The sequence below is a fragment of the Trachypithecus francoisi genome, unplaced genomic scaffold (genome assembly GCF_009764315.1).
Source record: "Trachypithecus francoisi isolate TF-2019V2 unplaced genomic scaffold, Tfra_2.0 Lachesis_group0, whole genome shotgun sequence".
Lineage (NCBI taxonomy): Eukaryota > Metazoa > Chordata > Mammalia > Primates > Cercopithecidae > Trachypithecus > Trachypithecus francoisi.
The window spans coordinates 168,359,374-168,384,167 of NW_022681453.1; the positions used below are offsets into that span (position 1 = coordinate 168,359,374).

Consider the following 24,794-nt stretch of genomic DNA (forward strand, 5'->3'; position numbering starts at 1 on the left):
CAGATTCTACAACTTTTCAAGATGCCATTGAAACTTCCATAAAAATAGCAAATGAAGGAAATTGTAGTCATGTTACGGTCCATTAGAGCTCTTCTAAATATAATAAACTATACTTATTTTTCTCAGACTGTTAAATCCTTATAAGGTATCTCATTATAGGTTGTCTATACATTGTACATATTTATTGACATAGTTCTTTTTGTTTATTTTATTTTGAGACAGGGTCTCACTCATGCCCAGGCCTAGAGTGCAATAGTGCAATCGTGGCTTACTGCAACCTGGAACTCCTGGGCTCAAGCAATCCTCCCATCTTAGCCTCCCAAGTAGCCAGAACTACAGACATGCACCACCATGCCTGGCCAATTTTTTAATTTATTTTTCATAGATACAGATTCTCCCTATGTTGCCCAAGCTGGTCTCAAACTCCCGGGGTCAAGTGATCCACCTGCCTCAGCCTCCCAAAGTGCTGAGATTACAAGAGTGAGCCACTGCACTCAGACCAAAGTTCTTTTTAAAACAACCAAAGAGCATTGGATTAGACTGTGCAATAGACATGAAACTTTTTCAAACATGAATAAAATATTTTCACAAGACAGAGAAGGGAGAAAGGAGGGAATGAATGAAAGAAAGGGAGGAAGGAAGAAAAGAAAGGAGGGAAAGAGCAAAAGAAAGGAATGGGCTAGGGAAGTAGAGGAGTAAAGATATGGAGAGAAGTCAAGACTGTGAGAAGAAATATGGCATCTGTGCAGATAGCAACAGGGGCAGTGTGAGAGTAGAGACAATCTTAGACAATCTGGGAACACGTTGGGGCATGTAAAGAACCAGCAGATACTTCCTTATCACTGACAAAAAAAGAAAAGAAAAATTAAAAGGGGAAAAAAAGGAAAAGGAAAAAGGAAAGGAAAGGAAAGAAAGAGGCAGGAGAGAGGGGGAAGGAAAGGGAAAGGGGAAAAGAAACAAAAAAGAAAAGGAGAGGGGAGGGAAGGGGAGGGGACGGAAAAGGAGGGGAGGGAAGGAAGGAAGGAAGGAAGGAAGGAAGGAAGAAAGGGAGGGAGGAAGGGAGGAAGGGAGGAAGGGAGGAAGGGAGGGAGGGAGGGAGGGGAGAACCAACACACATCGGTTATGACAGAAGCGAATGGCAGACTCCAGACATGAAGCTATGAACAGAAATTTGAGAGGAGAGCATAGAAAGGGAGTCTAGTGTTAGACAGCAGTGGAGGAGAAAAAGTAAAGAAATAAGAAATAAGGAGCAAGAAAGCCCCCCCTTTCTTGCAGTGGAGGAGAAAAGTAAAGAAATAAGAAATAAGGAGCACAACCCCCCTGCTGTGCTGCAGTGAAGGGACAGCTCTTCTAGCTAATAAAGACTGAGTTTATGAACCATGCACAATCCATAGGCTTTCTCAGGACATGTATCAGAGTCTACTTCTCAATCCTTTATTATATCAAGACTTGACTTAACATCAACATATTGGCAATTGAGTTTTATTTTATAGCACTATAAACAACTAATGCCTTTTTAGTTGTGTTATGGAATAATTCTAGTAATATGCTACTGGATATGAAACTTTAAGACAAGATCACTAAAAATAATAATAATAATAACAGCTAATAATTATGAGTACTTAACTATGTTCCAGGTACTACGTTAAGCATCTGACATCTAATCAATCCTCACAATATTACTATACCCATTTAAGAGATAAGAATATATAATGATCAAATAAGTAAATTGCCCAAGTTTTAAAAGGTAGTAAATAGATGAGCTTGGATTTGAACCTGATCTGATTCAAAAATTTGTAAACTTGATCATCACCCAATATTCTTAATATAAAATTAAGCACTTAGAACAAGTATTGAGCCGAGTGCAGTGATGCATGCCTGTAATCCCAGCACTTTGGGAGAATCGCTTGAGCTCAGGAGTTTGAGACCAGCCTGGACAATATAGGAAGACCTCATCTCTATTTAGAAACTCAAAAAATTAGCCAGGTGTGGTGATGCACACCTGTAGTTTCAGCTGTTCAGGAGGCTGAGGTGAAAGGATTGCTTGAGCCTAGGAGGTGCAGACTGCAATGAGCCATGATCACACTACTGCACTCCAGCCTGGGCAACAGAGACCCCTGTCTAAAAAAAAAAAAAAAAAAAAAAAAAAAAAATTTAAATAAAATTTTTTAAAACCATGAGTATATGCGGTACAGGTTTTCCCAGCTATCATGGTTTATGACCTTATGAATAAGATTGTATTAATCACCTATTACATGCCAGGCATTTAATTTTATGTACTTATCTCCTTTATTCCTCTTCACAAATCTGAGATTCCCATATCCTCAGGCCCATTTTGCATTGGAGGACACTTACCTGCATAATAATCATTATGAGAAACAACATACAAATCATGTCCTTCATTTCCTTCTTTAAATACTTCTTCATAGGATTTTGGTGGATTCACCACATCTTTAGCAGAGTATTCTGAAGGAAGAATTGATAAAATCAGTTCCAAGATACTTTTTAATCTATTTATAAGATGTTTATATTGACTAGAACAAATGAGAAATTAGGTATGCTGGATGCAAGTCTACATAGACATCCCGAGAGATCACAAAGCCAACATAAATGATTTATCAAGAAAGGGAAGCCCGCTTGACCTGGCTCACCCCCTAGAAGTCTGAAGCATGTTAGAACTTTATTATCAGTTGGCTGGGAGCAGTGGCTCACGTGTGTAATCCCAGCACTTTGAGAGACCAAAGAGGGTGGATCACCTGAAGTCAGGAATTTGAGATCAGCCTGGCCAACATGATGAAACCCCATTCCTACTAAAAAAAAAAAAAAAAAAAAAAAAAAACCACACACACAAAAATTCCAGCCTGGCCAACATGGTGAAACCCCATTTCTACGAAAAATACAAAAATTAGCCAGGTGTGGTAGCACGTGCCTGTGGTCCCAGCTACTCTACTCGGGAGGTTGAAGCAGGAAAATCACTTGATCCCAGGAGGCAGAGGTTGCAGTGAACCCAGATGGCACCACTGTACTCCAGCCTGGGTGACAGAGCGAGACTTTCATCTCAAAAAAAAAAAAAAAAAAAAAGAACTCTATTATCAGTTAACTGTTTAGTTGTGGTAAGCCATATTACAAGCACAGTTAAATTCCTGGTCCTGAGAATCTCTGTACAATTTTTATTTTAGTTTGCTGCAGACTTCTCAAGATGACCTAAACAAATCTGAACCACAAATTAGAACCCCTAATGCCCTATGGGGTAGTCATGGTGTAAATTTTGGCAGTTTTAGATGGAAGCATACACCCTGTGTCTGTTTGGATCTGAATCTGTATTCCCAGGCCAGTCTCAGTGGCTCAGGTCTGTAATCCCAGTACTTTGGGAGGCTGAGGTGGGTGGATCATCTGAGGTCGGGAGTTCAAGACCAGCCTGAGCAACATGGTGAAGCCCTGTCTCTACTAAAAACACAAAAATTAGACGGGCATGGTGGCACACGCCTATAATCCCAGCTACTTGGGGGGCTGAGGCAGGAGAATCACTTGAACCTGGGAGGCAGAGGTTGCAGGGAGCCGAGATCGCAACAGTGCACTGCAGCTTGGGCAACAGAGTGAGACTCCGTCTCAAAAAATTAATTAATTAATTAATTAATTTTTAAAAATGAATCTGTATCCTCAGTGTAGCCAGAGGTACCAGGGAAATCACTGGAATTAGGGAGAAATTATTCTACTGGTCCTAAATCTAGAAGAGATGTTTGTTTAATAGCTGCATTCCCATGAGTAGTGGTTCCCAGTTTTGTGTACAGTGAATAATTTTGTTTTTACTGCTTTAGATTATAACTTGTAAATGTAACTCCATTTACAATTTCACTCTTCCCTTTCGACCTAACAACATAGATTAAGAAGTTTCCTTTATTTTGGCCTTTCTGCCAAGAATTAAGGTATATAAACTAATAGTTAAGAATATCAGAAGATTATTCCAATCAAAATAATCCTGTAAAGCAGAACTTCTTTTTGATATATGAACATTACACTTAATGATACACATATATACATGTTTTGAAACATTGTTTCTTTTATATGTTTAAATGAGGGACACTTAGAGAATACTTTCCACATTAAATAAACTAATCCTAGGTAGCAGTTACGATATAATGGCTATGATGCCATGTCTAACAGTTCTATACATAGGATTTCTTAAACCTATCGAAAAGAAGAGGTGGGAAATAGTCACTCACACCTGTAATCCCAGCAGTTTGGGAGGCCAAGGTGGGAGAATCATTTGAGTCCGGGAGTTTGAGGCCAGCCTGGAAACATGGTGAGACCCCAGTCTCTATATAAATATAAATATATATAGTTTATAAATATAAATATATATGTTTCATATGTTTATGAAACATAAAAAGGAGAGGATATTTAATCTACTCTAAAATACATTTTTCATGTGTCAAATTTTTAAAAACTTTAGATCTGATGCAATAAGGTACAACTCCAGATTTTACATTCCAAAGTATAATCTATCTTCAGAGTAGATGTCACTACCTTAAGGAAAATAATCTAATGAGCCTTTTGGTGAACAAAGCTAAGGTTCCTGGAAGGGAGCCTCAATGGGTATGGAAAGACAAAGAGAGAATTTCTCCACAAAAATAAAGAAACATGGAATTTGAGATCTCCTATGGTAAGACTCCTAGAGGGAGGGGATAACCTCAAAAAGAGTATAGGACAGAAATCTGAGAAAGGTGTAAAGAAAGGCTCCCAACAACATGGCGGGAACCTGGGTCTTCAGAAGGAAGAATAGCCTATCACCAGTTCTAATTAGTTATTTGTTGAAAGATGGTACTCTACTCCCTCTCAGAATCAGAGTGGAAGTCACTCTGCCCTGTGATTGGTTAATACGCACGTAGACCTCATGGCTCTGCATGAATGGAGTGTGGTATACAGCATTTACCAAACTTACCTGTGCCATGAACTCTGTTTCATAAAGAGTTCAGAGTCTGGCCGGGCGCGGTGGCTCAAGCCTGTAATCCCAGCACTTTGGGAGGCCGAGACGGGCGGATCATGAGGTCAGGAGATCGAGACCATCCTGGCTAACACGGTGAAACCCCGTCTCTACTAAAAATACAAAAACTAGCCGGGCGAGGTGGCGGGCGCCTGTAGTCCCAGCTACTCGGGAGGCTGAGGCAGGAGAATGGCGTAAACCCGGGAGGCGGAGCTTGCAGTGAGCTGAGATCTGGCCACTGCACTCCAGTCTGGGCGACAGAGCGAGACTCCGCCTCAAAAAAAAAAATAAAATAAAATAAGAGTTCAGAGTCATGAACACATGTGAAGCACTGATGGAAACAGAACACACAAATGGATGTCCAAGGCAAAGGGATTGCAGTTCTCTAGCTAGTCCCAGAGCCAATTTTTGTTGAGTACTTTCCTGTCTTTACACCATACCTACTATGCTCACTATATCTGGACTCCAATACCTGAATTTTTCCTGCTTCTGCATACATACACGTCAAGGATTTTGGTTCTGAGAGTAACTTGCTTGCTACAATCCCATCTTTCCTTCTTGAGTCATCGTTTACACCATCACCAAACATCATACAAATAAGATATTTGATCAAATTTTCCAAAGAAACTTATTTTACCAGCCCCTTCCCACCCCACCTTTTTTTTTTTTTTTTTTTTACTACCTCTGATGACTGCTGTCCCAAATGTCGTATTGATTGTGTCCATTCCTTTAGGTAATCCTGGTGCTTGATCATGAGATTTTCCTAATGGTGCTCGTCGATTGCTAAGATATATAGATTCTTTTTTATCTTTAATTTTCTGTTGAAATGTGGTAATAGGCTGTGGGTTTATCAATGTGTTTGCCTAAAAGAAATCATACAATGCACAAATACATCAACAAAAATAGTACAAATCTGAAAATGGAAACCCTAATCAACAGCTAAGGAGAGGAGACTATACGATTGTGGGAAAACATTTCATTATCATCACTGGCTTTGCTCACCTTCAAATGAACTGTCGGAATTGGCTATGAAGTTTAAACATGCCTAGAAGAACTTTCTAATGAGGTAAAAGGTTTCAGTGATACTAAAAGGTTTACGATGATAGCTTCCAGGTTACTCGACTCAAATATTTAAGAAAAGTGATGCCAGGTGCAGTGGCTCACACCTGTTATCCCAGCACTTTGGGAGGCTGAGGAGGGCGGATCACCTGAGGTCAGGAGTTTGAGACCAGCCTGGCCAACATGGTGAAACTCTGTATCTACTAAAAATAAAAAAATAAAAAATCAGTCAGGTGTGGTGGCACACACCTGTAGTCCCAGCTACTGAGGAGTCTGAGGCAGGAAAATCGCTTGAGCCCAGGAAGTGGAGGTTACAGTGAGCCAAGATCACACCACTGCACTCCAGCCTGGGCGACAGAATGAGACTCAGTCTCAAAGAAAAAAAAAAAGAAAGAAAGAAAAGTGAAAATGAAAAGCACAAGAACCACTTGACTTCCAAAAGTTCTCTTCAGATACAGAGATCAGGTCTTCTGAATCTATAGTGTCCATTCAATCAGTAGCAGATAACAAACATTTTGACTCCACCTCTACTCAATGTCCATATAAGTATTCCATAGGGCCTCTAGGCAAGTCACTAAGGCAGTCTTTTTTTTTTTTGAGATGGAGTCTCAGTCTGTTGCCTAGGCTGGATTGCAGTGGCATGATCTTGGCTCACAGTAATCTTCGCCTCCTGGGTTCAAGCGATTCTCCTGCCTCAGCCTCTCGAGTAGCTGGGATTACAGGTGCCCGCTACCATGCCCCAGCTATTTTTTTTTTTTTTTTTTTTTTACTTTTAGTAGAGACAGGACTTCGTCATGCTGGCCAGGCTGGTCTCAAATTCCTGATCTTAGGTGATCCTCCTGCCTCAGCCTCCCAAAGTGCTTGGATTACAGGCATGAGCCACCACACCCCACCAAGACAGTCTTCTTTATTGTCTAACAAAGCCTGACAGCATTTCTCTTTATTGTGAGAAAATGGAATGCAACTAGGCTTTTATCATTTGAGAGGAGAATAGATAGTTTTTGGCTTAAACTATTAATTTCTTCACACTGCCTTGGCTGCTGCTGCTTGGAGTTTTTCTACTGCTCAAGATAAAGGCTTTTGGAAGACAGATTGAGAAAAGGCTAGTAAAAATATGGGTGGGAAGGAGACTGGAACTCATGAATTTCACTAATACCTGATTTGTGCATTTTCACCTTGGTAAATTAATAATGTACATGGAAAAAAAGAAAATAAGTTACCGGTATTGAAATTTTAGATCTAATTCCATGTGTCAAATAAGGTGCAATTTGGGGATCATTTGCTCTTCCATAAAATACTCTTTCTACTCCAGCAGGTGGATATCTGAAGTTGAAATACTTTTTTGCCGCAGGTGGAGTAATTAGCTACAAAGAGTGAGGCAAGAAAATAGTAGTAAGTACAATTTATAAAAATATTAACAGGACGGATCTATACCAATCAATCAACAACCTTAAGTGTATGTATGTAGTAAGCGCATTTGGAACTACAGCCCCAAATAATGAACATCCCCCTAAAATGTATTTATTTATTAATGGAAGTAGACAACATTTTTTTCCATGACACAGATCCTCAGAACATGTGCCCTAAACAACTTATTTTAAATGTTGCATTTAGAAAAGAACCAGGAAGTATCCAGGTTACAAAGTATACCATTATTCCCACTGAAATAAATTGAATCCCCTGTAATTGAATCCCTGTAGAGCTAGAAACTGGAAGCCTGGGATTTTCACTTTCTTGGACAAAATCAATAGAAGGCCTCAAAAAACAGTAAAGAATCCAAATTGACCACATTAAATGTATACCACTTTCATAAGGAACGTTGAGTTGCCTATTTCTTAATGTTCACACATAAGGTAAAAGTAGAAACATAAAGGTATATTGAAAGTGCTCACCCTGGGAAGTTTTTCAGTCACGCAGCTTGCAACTCTGTAACCAACTGGAATAACTTTTCCTGCCTTTGGGAGAAAAAAATGGGTTGATCATTGTCAGGGTGGAAGAGGAGCATTTCCAAGAATGAAATTTATCTCAAACTTGTCCTATGCCTCTGATGCTACAAAGTTACTTTTGACTAACATAAAAAAGGAAGAACCCATAGTAAATATAAAGCAATCTTCATATGTAACAAACATTAAATGCTATGTATATATTATAAACATTTATAAAATTGTAAGCATATATTTTTACAGCATTAACATTGTTAGTGATTCATCCAGTTACAGGAATTGTGTGATGTGTTGAGGAATTCAGCTTTCAGAACAATCTTCTCATAGATCACAGGTTAATGATTCATTGTCCTATGTAACAGTGAAATAGAAGTATGATCTTTGGGAGGCCAAGAAGGGAGGGTTTCTCAAGGCCAGGAGTTCAAGGCTACAGTGAGCTATGATCACATCACTGCACTCCATCCTTGGCAATGGAGCGAGACCTTGCCTCTGAAAATAAATAAATAAATAAAATTTAAAACTAAGAGAAAAAAATTAACTTCCCATAGTGTTCTGGGTATCTGGAAAGAGGAGAGAGAGAGAAAGAGAGAGAACAAACTGACAAAAGCAGAGAAATTGAGAATGGAGTGGAGTGGATAGATGAATGAGTAGATGTGCGTGAACATATGAATGAATACATATGGGTAGGTAAAGTTTATTATTAAGTGTTGAGTGTGGAATTCCTTTTAGTAAGAGAGTCATTAGGGTTTAAGAGACTATCTTGCTGACATCTCTAGGTATAAAAGAGGAAGCCCACAGACATAGCCAGGCAGAAAACTGAATTGCTTTGTTAAAAAAAAAAGGGGGGGGGAGAAAATATGATCTTTGTAATGTCTAATGTTTTGATATGAATTATTAGACTCCAGTTTGAAAGGGAGGAGCAAAACAACTTCTGATTAGATACACTAAGAAGGAAAAATCAAGGAGATGACAAATAAATTGAGAAGGTGTGTGGAGTCCAAGGTCTAGCAACAGGGTGAGAGGCTGGAGGGCGCCAAGATGAGAAATAAGACAGTGAGAAGCAGCCCAGTCTTAATGCTGTATCTTCAGTAAATTCTACCCACACAATTATATTATGTGAGAAGAACTTTGTGTAAAAAAAGAAAGGAACTGTGTTCTAACCTGGGCAAAAGCAAGACTGAGAAGATGGAGAAGAGGTATAGTGAGTTTTTTTAAATTCAGTTGGAAGTTATAAGAAATCTCACAGATACCAGGGAATACTGTCTCTCTTGCTATACTTAGGATAGGAACTCAAGTCTTTTTTAAAAATATGAAGGCTGCGAGGCAAGGTGGCTCACACCTGTAATCCCAGCACTTTGGGAGGCCAAAGGTGGGTGGATCATTTGGGGGTCAGGAGTTTAAGACCAGCCTGGCCAACATGGTGAAACCCCGTCCCTTCTAAAACTACAAAAATTAGGCAGGCATGGTGGCAGGTGCCTGTAATCCCAGCTACTCGGGAAGCTGAGGCAGGAGAATTGCTTGAACCCAGGAGGCAGAGGTTGCAGTGACCCAAGGTCATGCCATTGCACCTCAGCCTGGGTGACAAGAGCAAAACTCCATCTCAAAAATGAAAAATAAAATTATGAAAGGGATCAGAACATGCCGCCCAAAAATATGCCACTTTTGCATATGGATTATTTTGAGCTGAAGGCAGTTGAGAATCAACAGATACAGGAAAAGTTCAACACTTGGAAGAAGGTGTGGTAAAGCTACGAAAATAGAAAGGTTGGTTGAAAGTTTGTATTCAGGGCAATTGGATCCCCAGTTCTTCTCCATCCTATGTTATCCTTGTCTTCACACAAGCTCTCAACCCCTCTCGCCAAACTGTGGATTTGTTTTCGTTTTGTAGCCAGAAACATCAAGCTCAAGATAAGGTAGCGGGACATTAATAAAGTATACTTTCTGTAATGCATTTCCTCTAGCTTCCTCTCCCACTGGGCCGTGGAAAGCAAGCAGCCAGGAGTCAAGCCAGCCCTCTAGCCAGTGGGCAGTACAATAGGAAAGGCAGCAGGGCATCATGAATATAAATAGAGATTTGGAAGCCAGCCTGCTTGGGTTCAAATATCTGCCAATAAATAAGCTGTGTCACCCTATTACTCAGCCTCAATTTGCTCACAATGGAGATGGTGATAACAGTACCAACCTCATAGAGATCACTGTGAGAATTAAATGAGTTAATATATATAAAATGCTTAGAACAGTGTCCACACACGCTATGTGCTATGTAAGTTTCAACTATTATTACCATTATCAATATTCTCTGGAAAATCTGAATAACCTAGAGGAAAAAAAAATTAGTACTGGGGACTCTCCCAAAATAAAAGCTGCCTCATCACTTGATCACCTTATAACAGTGCCCCAGCCCGATGCGGTGGCTCACGCCTGTAATCCCAGCACTTTGGGAGGCAAAGGCGGGCGGATCATGAGGTCAGGAGTTCAAGAGCAGCCTGACCAACATGATGAAACCCCATTGCTACAAAAAAAATACAAAAATTAGCCAGGTGTGGTGGCACACACCTGTAGTCCCAGCTACTCGGGAGGCCGAGGCAGGAGACTCACTGGAACCCAGGAGGTGGAGGCTGAGTGAGCCGAGATCACGCCACTGTACTCCAGCCTGAGCAACAAGAGCAAGACCCTATCTTAAAAAAAAAAGCCCCAGGGTAAACAAGCCATGCAACACACACACAGCTACTAATTTATTTTGTTTTGTTTTGTTTTTGAGACAGAGTCTGATTCGGTCGTCTAGGCCGGAGTGTAGTAGTGCAAATCTGAGCTCACTGCAATCTCTGCCTGTCAACATCGGCTCAGTGCAACCTCCACTATCCTCCCGCATCAGCCTCCCTAGTAACTGGGACTACAAGTGCGGGCCACCATGCCTAGCTAATTTTTGTAATTTCTTTTTGTAGAGACGAATTTTTGTCATGTTGCCCATGCTGGTCTCAAACTTCTGAGCTCAAGTGATATGCCCACCTTGGCCTCCCAAAGTGGTGGGATTACAGGCGTGAGCCACCATGCCCAGTCTGCTTAATGTTTTAATATGAGTTATTAGACTCCAATTTGAAAGGGAGGGGCAAAACAAGCTAATAAAAAACAAACACAAACATAGAGGGAATAGGAAAACGTAAACAAACAAAAGAAATTACCTGACAGATATAATAAGATGTTGCATTTATTGCATTCATAAAATAAGATTAGAAATTTTAAAAGACAACCTGAGAAGAAATAACTTTTTAGAATTTAAACACGATAATCTAAATAAAATTTCTACTTTTCACCTATTGTTTTAATAGGTACTGATGAGCTGGGCGTGGTGGCCCATGCCTATCATCCTAGCACTTTGAGGGGCTGAGGCAGGAGGACTGCTGGAGCCCAGGGTTCAAGACCAGCCTGGGCAACAAAGTGAGACCCTTTTCTCTTAAAAAAAAAAAAAAAAAACTAATGATGATTCTTCCTAAATCATTATTACTGTGATGGCTGCCAAATGATGAAACCCCGTTGCTACAAAAAAAATACAAAAATTAGCCAGGCGTGGTGGCACACACCTGTAGTCCCAGCTACTCGGGAGGCCGAGGCAGGAGACTCACTGGAACCCAGGAGGCAGAGGCTGAGTGAGCCGAGATCACGCCACTGCACTTCAGCCTGAGCAACAAGAGCAAAACCCTATCCAGCCTGGGCAATCCAGCCTGGGCAACAGAGCGAGACTCTGTCTCAAAAAAAAAAAAAAAAAGAGAGAGAAAACTTCCTTGCAGTATAAGTATAATGCAATTAATAAATGTAGAAAGAATGCTAGAATTAGAAAGTCTTCATTTGGTATGATCTCAGCTCACCATAACCTCTGCCTCCCAGGTTCAAGCCATTCTCCTGCCTCAACCTCCCGAGTAGCTGGGACTACAGGCACATGCCACCATGCCTGGCTAATTTTTGTATTTTTAGTAGAGACAGGGTTTCACTACGTTGGCCAGGCTGGTCTCGAACTCCTGACCTCGTGATCCTCCCATCTCGACCTCCCAAAGTGCTGGGATTACAGGCATAAACCACGGCACCAGGCCTTTTCTCACTATTTATTCACACATTTATGTATTTACATCCCTATGTACGCGTGGATTTCTATTTTATTCAATGGCAATTTTATTCAATACTCAATGTATACCAGTTTGGACTAGGGGAAGACTCATCAAATTTGTTTTATATCTGCATGATTCTTTAGGATTCTTCTCACTTTTTTGCTCATAAAGATGTTCCATGTTCATATCGTACTAGCCTGTGCAAGTCCTAGAGTCAGCCATTTCTCCAAGGAGCTTAATTTCTTTTCATAGAGAATAGTATTAAGAAATAAAGATCTGGATTTTGGTGTGCTCATTGCTACTAGAGAAATACTGCTTCTACGCTCTCTTAAATAGAGTTAGGAAACATATGAATAGACAGACACCCCTGCACACTTGCGTGTATATTGATCCTATAATATCCTGTCTAGTTAAATGTATGTAGTTAGAATCCATGGACATAGATATATAGATACATCATAAATGTGTATGAATACCTCTAATCACAATCCAACACAACACAATTCATTCTATTCTTCTCCTTTCCATATTTGTAACCCTTTTCTCTGTCGGTGAGAAATGGGTTATTGTCCTCAATAACCCTGGCATTATTGTCCTAAATATTTTTACTTATCTGCTTAGGCTTTCTGTCTGTAACCCAACTCCCAACTGCACCAGCCATCTCCTCGCTCAGCTGCTTCTTTGTTCAGTCCCTAACCACACCAGAGATACCTTGCTTGGCCACCTCCTCAGTCAACCCCCAGTGTTACAGCCTTTAATGGCCAAGTACCTCTTTCATTTCTCATACAAGTGAGTCCCAAGATTCAAGTCAACTCAGGAAGGTTGATATAAGACCATTTTCAGCTGCTCAGGACCCACAGACCCATAATCATCACACCACCTTCCACTCTTCAAACTTAATGTGGGTTAGCATAATGGTTACAGCTCTCCCACTTGCCCTTGGTCAAGATCCCTCTGTTTTACCCAGAGAGATCCCCAATTCTAAACATCGCAGAGAGAATTAGGAGTGATGGTACCCATTCCCTTTCTGCCCGGAAGACACTGAACCCATTATGCAAATAAAAACACCCAATTCCCAGAATTCTGCAGAGATTAGCTTTGCAAATTCATACAAAATAAATCTTTGTACGTGGTATTTTCTCCAATACCAGGGCCTGCATAACTAGGAAGGTCCCACAAGATTTATAATGGGGGGCACCTTTCCCTCCACCTATTCCCAAAATAGCTGTCAGGTTCTACTAGTACAGAACAGGAAAAAGCAAGGCACCCCTTTGCATGACATTTACCATATTAAAAAGTCATTTGTCTGTTGGTCTCCAGTCTCTAGACTCTAAGCTCCTTGAATGCAAGTGCTATGTAATTTTTCATCAATGTAGCCCCAGCGTTTGTTTGTGTGTGGGTTTTTGGGGTTTTTTGTTTTTTTATTTTTTATTTTTATTTTTGAGACAGAGTTTCACTCTTGTTGCCCAGGCTGGAGTGCAATGGCACAATCTCAGCTCACCATAACCTCCGCCTCCCGGGCTCAAGATTCACCCACCTCAGCCTCCTGAGTAGCTGGGATTACAGTCCCTGTCACCACACCCGGCTAATTTTGTATTTTTAGTAGAGGTGGGGTTTCTCTATTTTGGTCAGGCTGATCTCGAACTCCCAAACTCAGCTGATCCGCCCACTTCGGCCTCCCAAAATGCTGGGATTACAGGCATGAGCCACCCACCGGGCCTTGTTTTGTTTTTTAAATAGGATCTCACTCTGTCAACCAGGCTGGAGTGAAGTGATACCATCACGGTTCATCGCAGCCTCAACCTCCCATGGCACTACGCTATCGTGGACACTAATTTTTGTAAAGTTTCCCTTGAAACTCTATTTCCTTCTTCCTCTTTCTATTCCAGGGCTCAATAGTATTTACCAATGCACTTTGTATGCTTCGGATGTTTTGTCTTAGTAATTCCAGGTTTCTGCCACAGTCAGTGCATTGATGGAAATCAAGGGACAGTCTTGGGATATCTTAGAAAATGACCATTGTAGAGATTTTGTTTTTCAAAAGTCAAGTGTTCTTTCAAGGGCTACCAGGCCTCCACACAGAGGACCTCCTTTCACAAGAATCTTTTTGATTAAGGACACACCAGAAATCTCTCCTTAAGCCAGTATTTCTTGGAAACTTTTCCTTGCTGCACTGGTTCCGTATCCATGACTGTTTTACTAGAAGAACTTGCCTGATGGGTCTCATAAATCCATCAGAGCAAACCTTCACCCGCAAGTAAACACCAACTTTGGGCAGCAACTTCAAACCACAGGATGAGTATTCCTAAAATGAGGTGTATCTACTCTTCCTTGCTCAAAACTGGAAAGCTCTCTCATTAAAATAAACTCTTCCAGTTCCCTGAATGCACCCTGATGCAAAGTGATTATCCTCAAGGATTGATCTTGCAGGTTATTCACAATGGGGATTTTCATCTAAACTCTCCTCACAGCCATGCTTGACACTGGGTTTCAACCTCACCCAAATGCACTTCCTTCCTACTCTGAGACTCAGGGGCATCAAATACTTTACTATCCCATCCCCTGGTCAGAAGGTTAGGGATTTCCTTCCCTTCCTTTTTCAGCTGTTTGAGTTTAACCAAGCTTACAAGAAGTAGATAATACTATAAATAAATACTGTAGTATATATAAATAAATAACTATAGCGTATATGCTGCATGTACTATATATATACCATACATACTATAAACTATATATAATATATACTAAATATAGCATATATTATTATATAGTATTATATAGTATATACTATATATTATTATTTTATTTAATATTTAATTTAATATTTTATTAAATATTTAATATAATAATTATTATATAGTACATGCTATATAGTATTATATAGTATTATATAATATATACTTTATTTATGATATATACTATATACTATAATACTACATATATACTCTATATAATATATACTATATATAATACTATAATATATAGTATATGTTATAAATATAGTATATACTAAATATAATACTATATTATTTACTATATAGTAGCTAATACTATAACATATAAAGAAAGCATAAAGAAAGTTGGAAAGATGAGAAGCTTCTCAATTCTTTTTATACACTAGCATTACCCTAATACCAAACACAAAAAGAAAAACTACTGTCTACATTTACAGAGAACCACACATACAAAAATCCTAGTGAAACTCTGGCAAGTCAAATCCAGGGATATATTATGAACATAATATATCACAACAAGTAGGGCTTAGGCCAAAAATATGAAGATGGTTTACCCTTAGAAAATGAACTATTTTTTCTGAGGGCTCTGTTCTGTTACATTGGTCTATATTTCTGTTTTGGTACCAGTACCATGCTGTTTTGGTTACTGCAGCCTTGCAGTATAAAGTCAGGTAGCGTGATATCTCCAGCTTTGTTCTTTTGGCTTAGGATTGTCTTGGCAATGCGGGGTCTTTTTTGGTTCCATATGAACTTTAAAGCAGTTTTTTCCAATTCTGTGAAGAAAGTCATTGGTAGCTTAATGGGGATGGCATTGAATCTATAAATTACCTTGGGCAGTATGGCCATTTTCACGATATTGATTCTTCCTATCCATGAGCATGGTATGTTCTTCCATTTGTTTGTGTCCTCTTTTATTTCACTGAGCAGTGGTTTGTAGTTCTCCATGAAGAGGTCCTTTACATCCTTTGTAAGTTGGATTCCTAGGTATTTTATTCTCTTTGAAGCTATTTTGAATGGGAGTTCCTTCATGATTTGGCTCTCTGTTTGTCTGTTACTGGTGTATAAGAATGTTTGTGATTTTTGCACATTGATTTTGTATCCTGAGACTTTGCTGAAGTTGCTTATCAGCTTAAGGAGATTTTGGGCTGAGACAATGGGGTTTTCTAAATATACTATCATGTCATCTGCAAACAGGGACAATTTGACTTCTTCTTTTCCTAACTGAATACCCTTTATTTCTTTCTCTTGCCTGATTGCCCTAGCCAGAACTTCCAACACTATGTTGAATAGGAGTGGTGAGAGAGGGCATCCCTGTCTTGTGCCAGTTTTCAAATACCACATATCTACAGCCATCTGATCTTTGACAAACCTGACAGAAACAACAAATGGGGAAAGGATTCCCTATTTAATAAATGGTGCTGGGAAAATTGGCTAGCCATAAGTAGAAAGCTGAAACTGGATCCTTTCCTTACTCCTTATATGAAAATTAATTCGAGATGGATTAGAGACTTAAATGTTAGACCTAAAACCATAAAAACCCTAGAAGAAAACTTACGTAATACCATTCAGGACATAGGCATGGGCAAAGACTTCATGTCTAAAACACCAAAAGCAACGGCAACAAAAGCCAAAATTGACAAATAGGATCTAATTAAACTAAAGAGCTTCTGCACAGCAAAAGAAACTACCATCAGAGTGAACAGGCAACCTACAGAATGGGAGAAAATTTTTGCAATCTACTCATCTGACAAAGGGTTAATATCCAGAACCTACAAAGAACTCAAACAAATTTACAAGAAAAAAAACAAACCACCCCATCAAAAAGTGGGCAAAGGATATGAACAGACACTTCTCAAAAGAAGACATTTATTTATGCAGCCGACACATGAAAAAATGCTCATCATCACTGGCCATCAGAGAAATGCGAATCAAAACCACAATGATATACCATCTCACACCAGTTAGAATGGCAATCTTTAAAAATCAGGAAACAACAGGTGCTGGAGAGGATGTGGAGAAATAGGAACACTTTTACACTGTTGGTGGGACTGTAAACTAGTTCAACCATTGTGGAAAACAGTGTGGCGATTCCTCAAGGATCTAGAACTAGAAATACCATTTGACCCAGCCATCCCATTACCAGGGGTATACCCAAAGGATTATAAGTCATGCTGCTATAAAGACACATGCACACGTATTTTTATTGCGGCACTATTCACAATAGCAAAGACTTGGAATCAACCTAAATATCCATCAGTGACAGACTGGATTAAGAAAATGTGGCACATATACACCATGGAATACTATGCAGCCATAAAAAAGGATGAGTTCGTGTCCTTTGTAGGGACATGGATGCAGCTGGAAACCATCATTCTCAGCAAACTATTGCAAGAACAGAAAACCAAATACCGCATATTCTCACTCATAGGTGGGAATTGAACAATGAGATCACTTGGACACAGGAAGGGGAACATCACACACTGGGTCCTATTGTGGGGAGGGGGGAGGGGGAGGGATAGCATTGGGAGATATACCTAATGTAAATGACAAGTTAATGGGTGCAGCACACCAACACGGCACATGTATACATATGTAACAAACCTGCACGTTGTGCACATGTACCCTAGAACTTAAAGTATAATTGAAAAAAAAAAAGAAAATGAACTATTTTAATTCAGAAAAAAAATACATATTTCAATAAATGCAGGGAAAGCTTTTCACAGATTGTTTAGTCCTGATTTTTAAACTTTCTTAGCAAACTGGAAATGGATACAAGCGTTCTTAACTTTAAACATCAGAAATCTCCCACAAAATCATAGGTAATAGTGAAACATTAGAATCATTCCCATTAAAATCAGAAACGAGAACTTGTTGTTGTTATTGTTGTTGTTTTGTTTGTTTGTTTGAGACGGAGTCTTGCTCTGTCGCCCAGGCCAGTGGTGCGATCTTGGCTCACTGCAACCTCCACACCCAGGCTCAAATGATTCTCCTGCCTCAGCCTTCCAAGTAGCTGGGATTACAGGCGCTTGCCACCACACCCAGCTAATTTTTGTATTTTTTAGTAGAGACAGAGTTTTGCCATGTTGCCCAGGCTGGTCTCAAACTACTGACCTCAGGTGATCCACCTGCCTTGGCCTCCCAAAGTGCTGGGATTTCAGGGGCAAGCCACCATGCCTAGCCAAGAGACCTTGTTTTTAATACTGTATTTTTTTTTAAATCATAGCCAATGCAATGAGGTAGGAAATAGAGACAGACGAAAGGTATAGATACCAAAGAGAAAAGGAAAAAGTGTCAATATGATTGTTTACCTAAAATATCCATACACAAGCAAAATAGTCATAAACAAACAAAGGAAATAATGATAAGCAATTATGACTAATAAGAGTTCAGCAAGGTGACCACACACAAGGACAACAAAAACAATAAAAACAAACATATGAAGCAATTTCCAATCTAATTATAAGTCAAAGAAACGTAAATTAAAACAATGCCTAACAAATTATTATGATTTTTAAAATTTATTTCTACAGTCTTTTAGGAAGAGATTTAGCAATAGAAACTAGAAAAAGACCCATGCTTTTGCCTTCTGCTGAAACTCTTTCCTTAAGAAAATATTCCAACACATATAAAAAGACTTTTTTTTTTAACATTTTTTTTTTTTTGAGACAAGGTGTCACTATGTTGCCCAGGTTAAACTCAAACTCCTGGACTCAAGCAGTCCTCCCACCTCAGCCTCACAAAATGCTGGGATTACAGGCATGAGCCACCATGCCTGGCTGACAAACTGTTTTGTAGAAAATTCTGGGAAAATAAAAAATAAATGCCCAACAATAGAGGGAAAGAGTTAACTAGAGAATTGGCTTGACCAGGTGCAGTGGCTCATGCCTGTAATCCCTGCATTTTGGAAGGCTGAGGTGGGTGGATCACGAAGTCAGGAGTTCAAGACCAGCCTGGCCAATATGATGAAACCCCGTCCATCTCTACTAAAAATACAAAAAAATTAGCCGGGCATGGGGGCAAACACCTATAATTCCAGCTACTCAGGAGGCTGAGGCAGGAGAATTGCTTGAACCCAGGAGGCCGAGATTGCAGTGAGCCGAGATGGTGCCACTGCACTCCAGCCTGGGTGACAGCGCGAGACTCTGTCTTAACAACAACAACAAAAGAATTGGCTTAAATATTTTTTATCATTAAAAGATCTTTTTGAAGTCTTTGTACTAATAGTGAAATCTTATAAATAACAAATGAAAAATCAAAACAAATTTTACACTCAATATAACAACTACATAAAAGTGCATTTGGATAAAAGTGTCATAAGAAGTATAGAGTAATTAAGAACTCAGGCTCTCAAATAGGAATTTGAGACTTCAGATTCCACCACTTTTTAGCTATATGACTTTAGCCGAATTACCTAAATTTGCTTCCATTTCCTTACCTGTAAAATAGGATTTAGTAATAGTAGATACCTCACAGGTTGCAATAAGGGCAAACGAATTAATACCTGCAAAGGTCTATGAATAGCCATATTAATATAGTGAGCCACCAATAAATATTAATAATCATGAAACAGTAAAGTGCTAATAGGCATTGTGTTGAGGTGGTAAGATTATAGGCATTTTCATCCGTTTTCTAAATTTTCTATCATGTCATTATTCTTGCTATAATCAAAATAAGTATTTTAACATCTTAAAAATTATTTTTAAATGAAGCCTTGTTTCTAATGCAGTTAGACTCCCTCCTCTTGCCTATAATCCTAATTCCATTCCCTTCCACTCATACAGAATCTGGTTCCACCCATTCTCTTCCTTTGTGTTATCTCAACTCCTCCACTGATTCACTAAATAATAAGATTCCTAAGTGGAATATTTACTCTTTCTCTTTCTGTCGTAATTCTTTTTTTTTTTTTTTTTTTTTTTTTGAGACGGAGTCTCGCTCTGTCGCCCAGGCTGGAGTGCAGTGGCCGGATCTCAGCTCACTGCAAGCTCCGCCTCCCGGGTTCACGCCATTCTCCTGTCTTAGCCTCCCGAGTAGCTGGGACGACAGGCGCCCGCCACCTCGCCCGGCTAGTTTTTTGTAGTTTTTAGTAGAGACGGGGTTTCACAGTGTTAGCCAGGATGGTCTCGATCTCCTGACCTCGTGATCCGCCCGTCTCGGCCTCCCAAAGTGCTGGGATTACAGGCTTGAGCCACCGCGCCCGGCCTCTGTCGTAATTCTTAAGGGAAAAAAATTTCATGATCGCTTTCTCTGATTCTAATAACCCATTCGCTCTTCAGTATATTATAATCTGAATTCTTTTTCTATTATGTCATTCTAACAATGTTGGTAATTTCTTAATGTCCAAAGTTAATCAATCTTATTTTTACTTTGTTTTTGGAGACAGGGTCTCATTTTGTCACCCAGACTGGAATGCAGTGGCGTGATCATAGCTCACTGGAACCTTGAACTCCCAGGCTCAACTGATCTTCGCATCTCTCCCAGGGAGCTAGGACTATAGGCACACGCTACCACATTGGGCTAATTTTTCTTTTTTGTATAGGCAGAGTCTTGCTATGTTGCCCAGGCTGATGACAAACTCCTGGCCTCAAGAAATCCTCTTGCCTGCTGGGTGTGGTGGCTCATGCCTGTAATCCCAGCACTTGGGGAGGCCAAGGTGGGCCGAACACTTGAGGTCAGGAGTAGGGGACCAGCCTGGCCAACATGGCGAAACCCCTTCTCAATTAAAAATACAAAACTTAAATTTAAAAAAAAAAAAAAAAACAAGAAGGAAAAAAAATTAACCGGGTGTGGTGGCATGCTCCCAGAATTCCAGCTACTGGGAGGCTGAGGCACAAGAATCACTTAAGCCCAAGGGGCCAAGTTTGCAGCGAGCTGAGATTGCACCACTGCACTCCAGCCTGGGTGATGGAGTGAGACTCTTGTCTCAAAAAAAAAAAAACACCTCCTGCCTCAGCCTCCCAAAGTGCTGGGATTACAGGTAGTGCCACTGCACAATGCCCATCAGAGATGATTTAACACTGCTGGTCACTCTCTCCTCAACATTCTCTTTCTTGTCCTATCACATTTAGAAAGGAAGGTATGAGAAGTGGGAGGAAGCAGAGGTTTTAGAATTGCCTGTGCTGGAAACTGGAAGCTGGTGTCTGCATGTGTGTGAGATCAGATCAGATCAGATCAGAAGCTATAAACTGCAGAACCAATCCAGAAATGGGAACAGGTGTGGTCAAGTAAAGTGGCTGGGAAAATCCAAAGAGGAAATCAGAAAGCAATGTGAGACACAGAAGAAAAGAACATTCTGAGTCTGAAGGGGAAAAGTCTTCAAACCCAGACAAAATTCTGTGGAAGCCCTGTGACCTCTTCAGCTGAGTTTTATTCTCAAATTTCAGTGTGTGGAATATTTTATTCACATTATACCTTAAGGACACTTTCTTATGTTCCTCAATACCAGTGTCTCAGACTTACCTTTTTCTTTCCTTACTGGTCTTTCTCCCATTTAATCATCCAGGCTTCCTTCTATTTATCAAACGTGTATTTATTGACCGACCACCGTAAGCCAGGTATTGTGGTATGACATGAAGGTAACCAATAAACAAGATATAGTCTTTGCCCTCAAGAACTCATCTTATTGACATCTTTTTCACTGATTACCTCTTGTCAATGTTTCCCAAGATTCTTGCCTTGACTTTCTTCTCCCATTCACACCCACAGGGCATCAATTGTCTCATATTACCAAGTGTCTCCCTGGCTTCTTCACCTGTTATCTCATACTGAAGATAGCCAACACTGGACATGCATTTGCCACCAAACCCAAAGAGATCATTATCAACACAGAAACTCCTGAGTCATCCATCAACCTTCCCATACTCACCACATAGATCCACAACCAAGTGGCAATTTTTTAAAATATCATCTAAAAACCTCTCAGAAGTGCAGTCTACTTTCTATTCTTTCTAATTCTACATTAATTCCAGTCCATCAGAACTTTGGAATGTTCTTCTAACTACCTACTTGTCATTCAGTAGCTCCCCCTTCCAGTTCATCGTAACTACTGATATCAGAATTATCTTTCTAAAAGGCAAATTTTATTTATTTCTACCCTCATTAAGATCCACCATTGATACTGTATCCATATGTTTTATCCCTACATTCTGGGCCTTTAGATGTCTTCTACGTATTTCTTCTTCATCTTCATCTCTCAACACCCTGCTGGCTGAATAGAACTCTTCATGCCTCTCAAACATAGGAAACAGTGGTCATGCTCTGTACCTTTTTATGCCTAAAATGCTCTAACCTCATTCTTTCTTCAAATACTGACACCTTTCAATGTTAGCTCAAACATTACTTTTCCTATTAAGCCTTTCCCATCTCCTCTAAACAGAATTGTGCTATCTTTACACTGAGCTCTGTATTCAGAGTGTACTTCTATAAAGGAAGAATAGTGTGATTTTTATTCATTTAGATAACCGTATACTATTCCTTTAGTTATCTGTCTCCATTACTGGAGTGAGCCTAAACCTGGAAGTAGGGATCATGTACTTTTCATTTTATTTTGTCCTGTACCTGGCACAATGGCCACCACAAGTCTTTGCTGAAAGAACAAGTAACTCACAGACTAACCAATGAATGGAAAAAGAAACACTTTTCTTTTTCCATTCAAAGTGTGAATATTAGGACACAGCATGTATCTTCATGTATCTCAGTATGTGAGAGGCTTGAGGAAAATGAAATGAAAGTTAAAGGAGAAAAGAGAAAGAAATCAGAACAAACCACTGGTGTGCACAGAAAACAAAGCTGACATCTAGGAAGGGAGGCAGAGAATCAGAAATCTAAGTAACATCTGCAAGGAGTCCAGTGGAGCAAGAAATTTACGAATCTCATGAAATCTTCGTAATTTGTCTCTTCAAAACAAGTTTCATCACTTTATCATCTCAATAAAGACACAGCTATACACAGTTTAGTTCCCAGGGAAAGTGGAAAAAACTTACACTTGGCCAGCAAGGTGTTCGATCAAAAAATTTCCCAGAGTATATGGGTCTGATGCGATCTGGAGGTTCCACTCCTGATTCAATGTTTCCAGCCTCCTTTCTCTCTTCAGGTTGTTGGGCAAACTGGCATTGGGGAGGTTCTATCACCAAGCCCATTTGGGGCTCTGTATTCTTAGTCTCACCTGGCTCCTCAGCTTGGGTTAGTCCGATGTCCACCTCCACAAGAGGCTTAATCTCTGTGCTGGGTTTCATTACAACACAGGTAGGCTCTTTTTCCATTTCCTGTCTTGGTTCCATATCCAAAGCAGGCTTTCCCACTAACTGCTCTACCCTTTCAGAGCCACTAGCCAAAGGAGCTCTGCTGCTCCCTACAGCCTGTGGACTTCCACACACCCTGCCCAAAGGAGGCTGTATTATCCGTTCATGGGTATAACTTGCAAGAAGACTTTCATTTTCTAACCCCATTCTTCCTGGCAACAGAGAAGATTTTGTTCCCTCTGAGGCTGAGACACTGCCGACTCCTAAACTACCCCTCTGCATGAGAGTCTTAGAAATATTCTGTCTTTCTGATCCCATTTCAAGCCCCTTGCTCAATGGAAATTTTGTTTCTGGTGATGTCATCCTTCCCTCACACTTATTACTAACCACAGGGCTCTCCCCGCATCGGGAATCTTCTTTTCCTAATCCCACTCTGATCCCCAACTCCATGGGAAATTTTGTTCCCATGATGACCCTCCTGTCTCCTAAATCATCCTTCCCTTCGTTGGGGTGTCCAATCTCCATGTTCAGGGATGATTTCTCCTCACTCTCATTTCTCCAAGAGCACTCATCTCTAAGGAGAAAACTGTACCTGGCTCGAGGGACGTTTCCAATCCCTTGAGGAATCCCACTTTCAGGAAAGAGCACAACCTCACTCGTACTTCCTGCCCACTGCTTCCTGCCTGCCTCTTAACACCTAGCTGAGTTCACCGAGGAAAAGATGGAGTCTGTTTATCCGGTTACCTGGGAAACAGGGGCGGGACTTGGCGCTCAAGTCCTCCTTGGACAGATACCCCGGCACATCTCTCATTTCTCTCTCTCTCTCTCTCTCTCTCCCTCCCTCCCTCCTCTTTCTCTCCTCTCTCCCACTCTGCTCTCCCCTCCCCCTCTCTCTCTCCCTGTCTCCTCTCCCTCTTTCTGTCTCTCTCTTGCCTTTCCTCTCTCCTTTCTCCCCCTCTCCCATCCCTCCTCCTCCTCCCCTCTATCCCTGCTTCCTCTCTCTTTTTCTTTGTTAGATTTGGAGGGCAAGAAAACTTGAGTGATGTGGCGTTGGGCGCTAGATCAAATGTTCACCAACTTCTCTGGTTTCCCAAGCAATGCAGTCCTTTTAGGATGGTTTCAACGATTGGCTTCTTCCTGGCCATTGGCCTCTTAATGTTGGTGATGATGAACAAATAAACTTTCTGGTGATGATCCCTTTTTTTAGGTCCTTCCTTGTCCAAGTACCTCCGCCCTGCATGTAGTTATTTTAGTACTAACAAACAACTGTAAATTCTAGAAATATTATATTTGACAACTGTGGCATAAACACATCTTAAAGTCATTGAGAACATTTACACTTTAATAACTAGGCTTTAAATCACATTTAAAGTGCTTTTTTGTTTTTTGCTTCGTTTTGTTTTGTTTTTGAGGTGGAGTCTCCCTCTGTCGCCCAGGCTGGAGTGCAGTGGCACAATCTCGGCTCACTGCAACCTCTGCCTCCTGGGTCCAAGCGATTCACCTGCCTTAACCTTCCGGGTGGCTGGGATTACAGGCATGTGCCACCACGTTAGGCTAATTTTTGTATTTTTAGTAGAAACGGGGTTTCACCATGTTGGCCAGGCTGGTCTCAAACTCCTAACCTCAAGTGATCGACCCGCCTCAGCCTTCCAAAGTGCTGGGATTACAGGCGTGAGCCACTGCACCTGGCCTAAAGCAAATATTTTAAAGTTTGAGATATGCTACACAATAAG

General features: G+C 40.4%; 1 protein-coding gene across 1 annotated transcript in view; it reads right to left on the reverse strand.

Annotated features, from left to right (window-relative positions):
* EFHB (EF-hand domain family member B) overlaps positions 1-23,866 on the reverse strand; it is a 61,215-nt gene extending 37,349 nt beyond the window's left edge. The window contains exons 1-5 of the mRNA XM_033212773.1: positions 22,804-23,866; positions 7,936-7,998; positions 7,264-7,407; positions 5,667-5,847; positions 2,356-2,466 (exon numbers count right to left, since the gene is read on the reverse strand). Coding sequence (XP_033068664.1) covers positions 2,356-2,466; positions 5,667-5,847; positions 7,264-7,407; positions 7,936-7,998; positions 22,804-23,586 — 1,282 coding nt within the window. The 5' untranslated portion in view covers positions 23,587-23,866. The remainder of the gene's footprint in view (positions 1-2,355; positions 2,467-5,666; positions 5,848-7,263; positions 7,408-7,935; positions 7,999-22,803) is intronic.
* Positions 23,867-24,794: the final 928 nt, after the last annotated feature.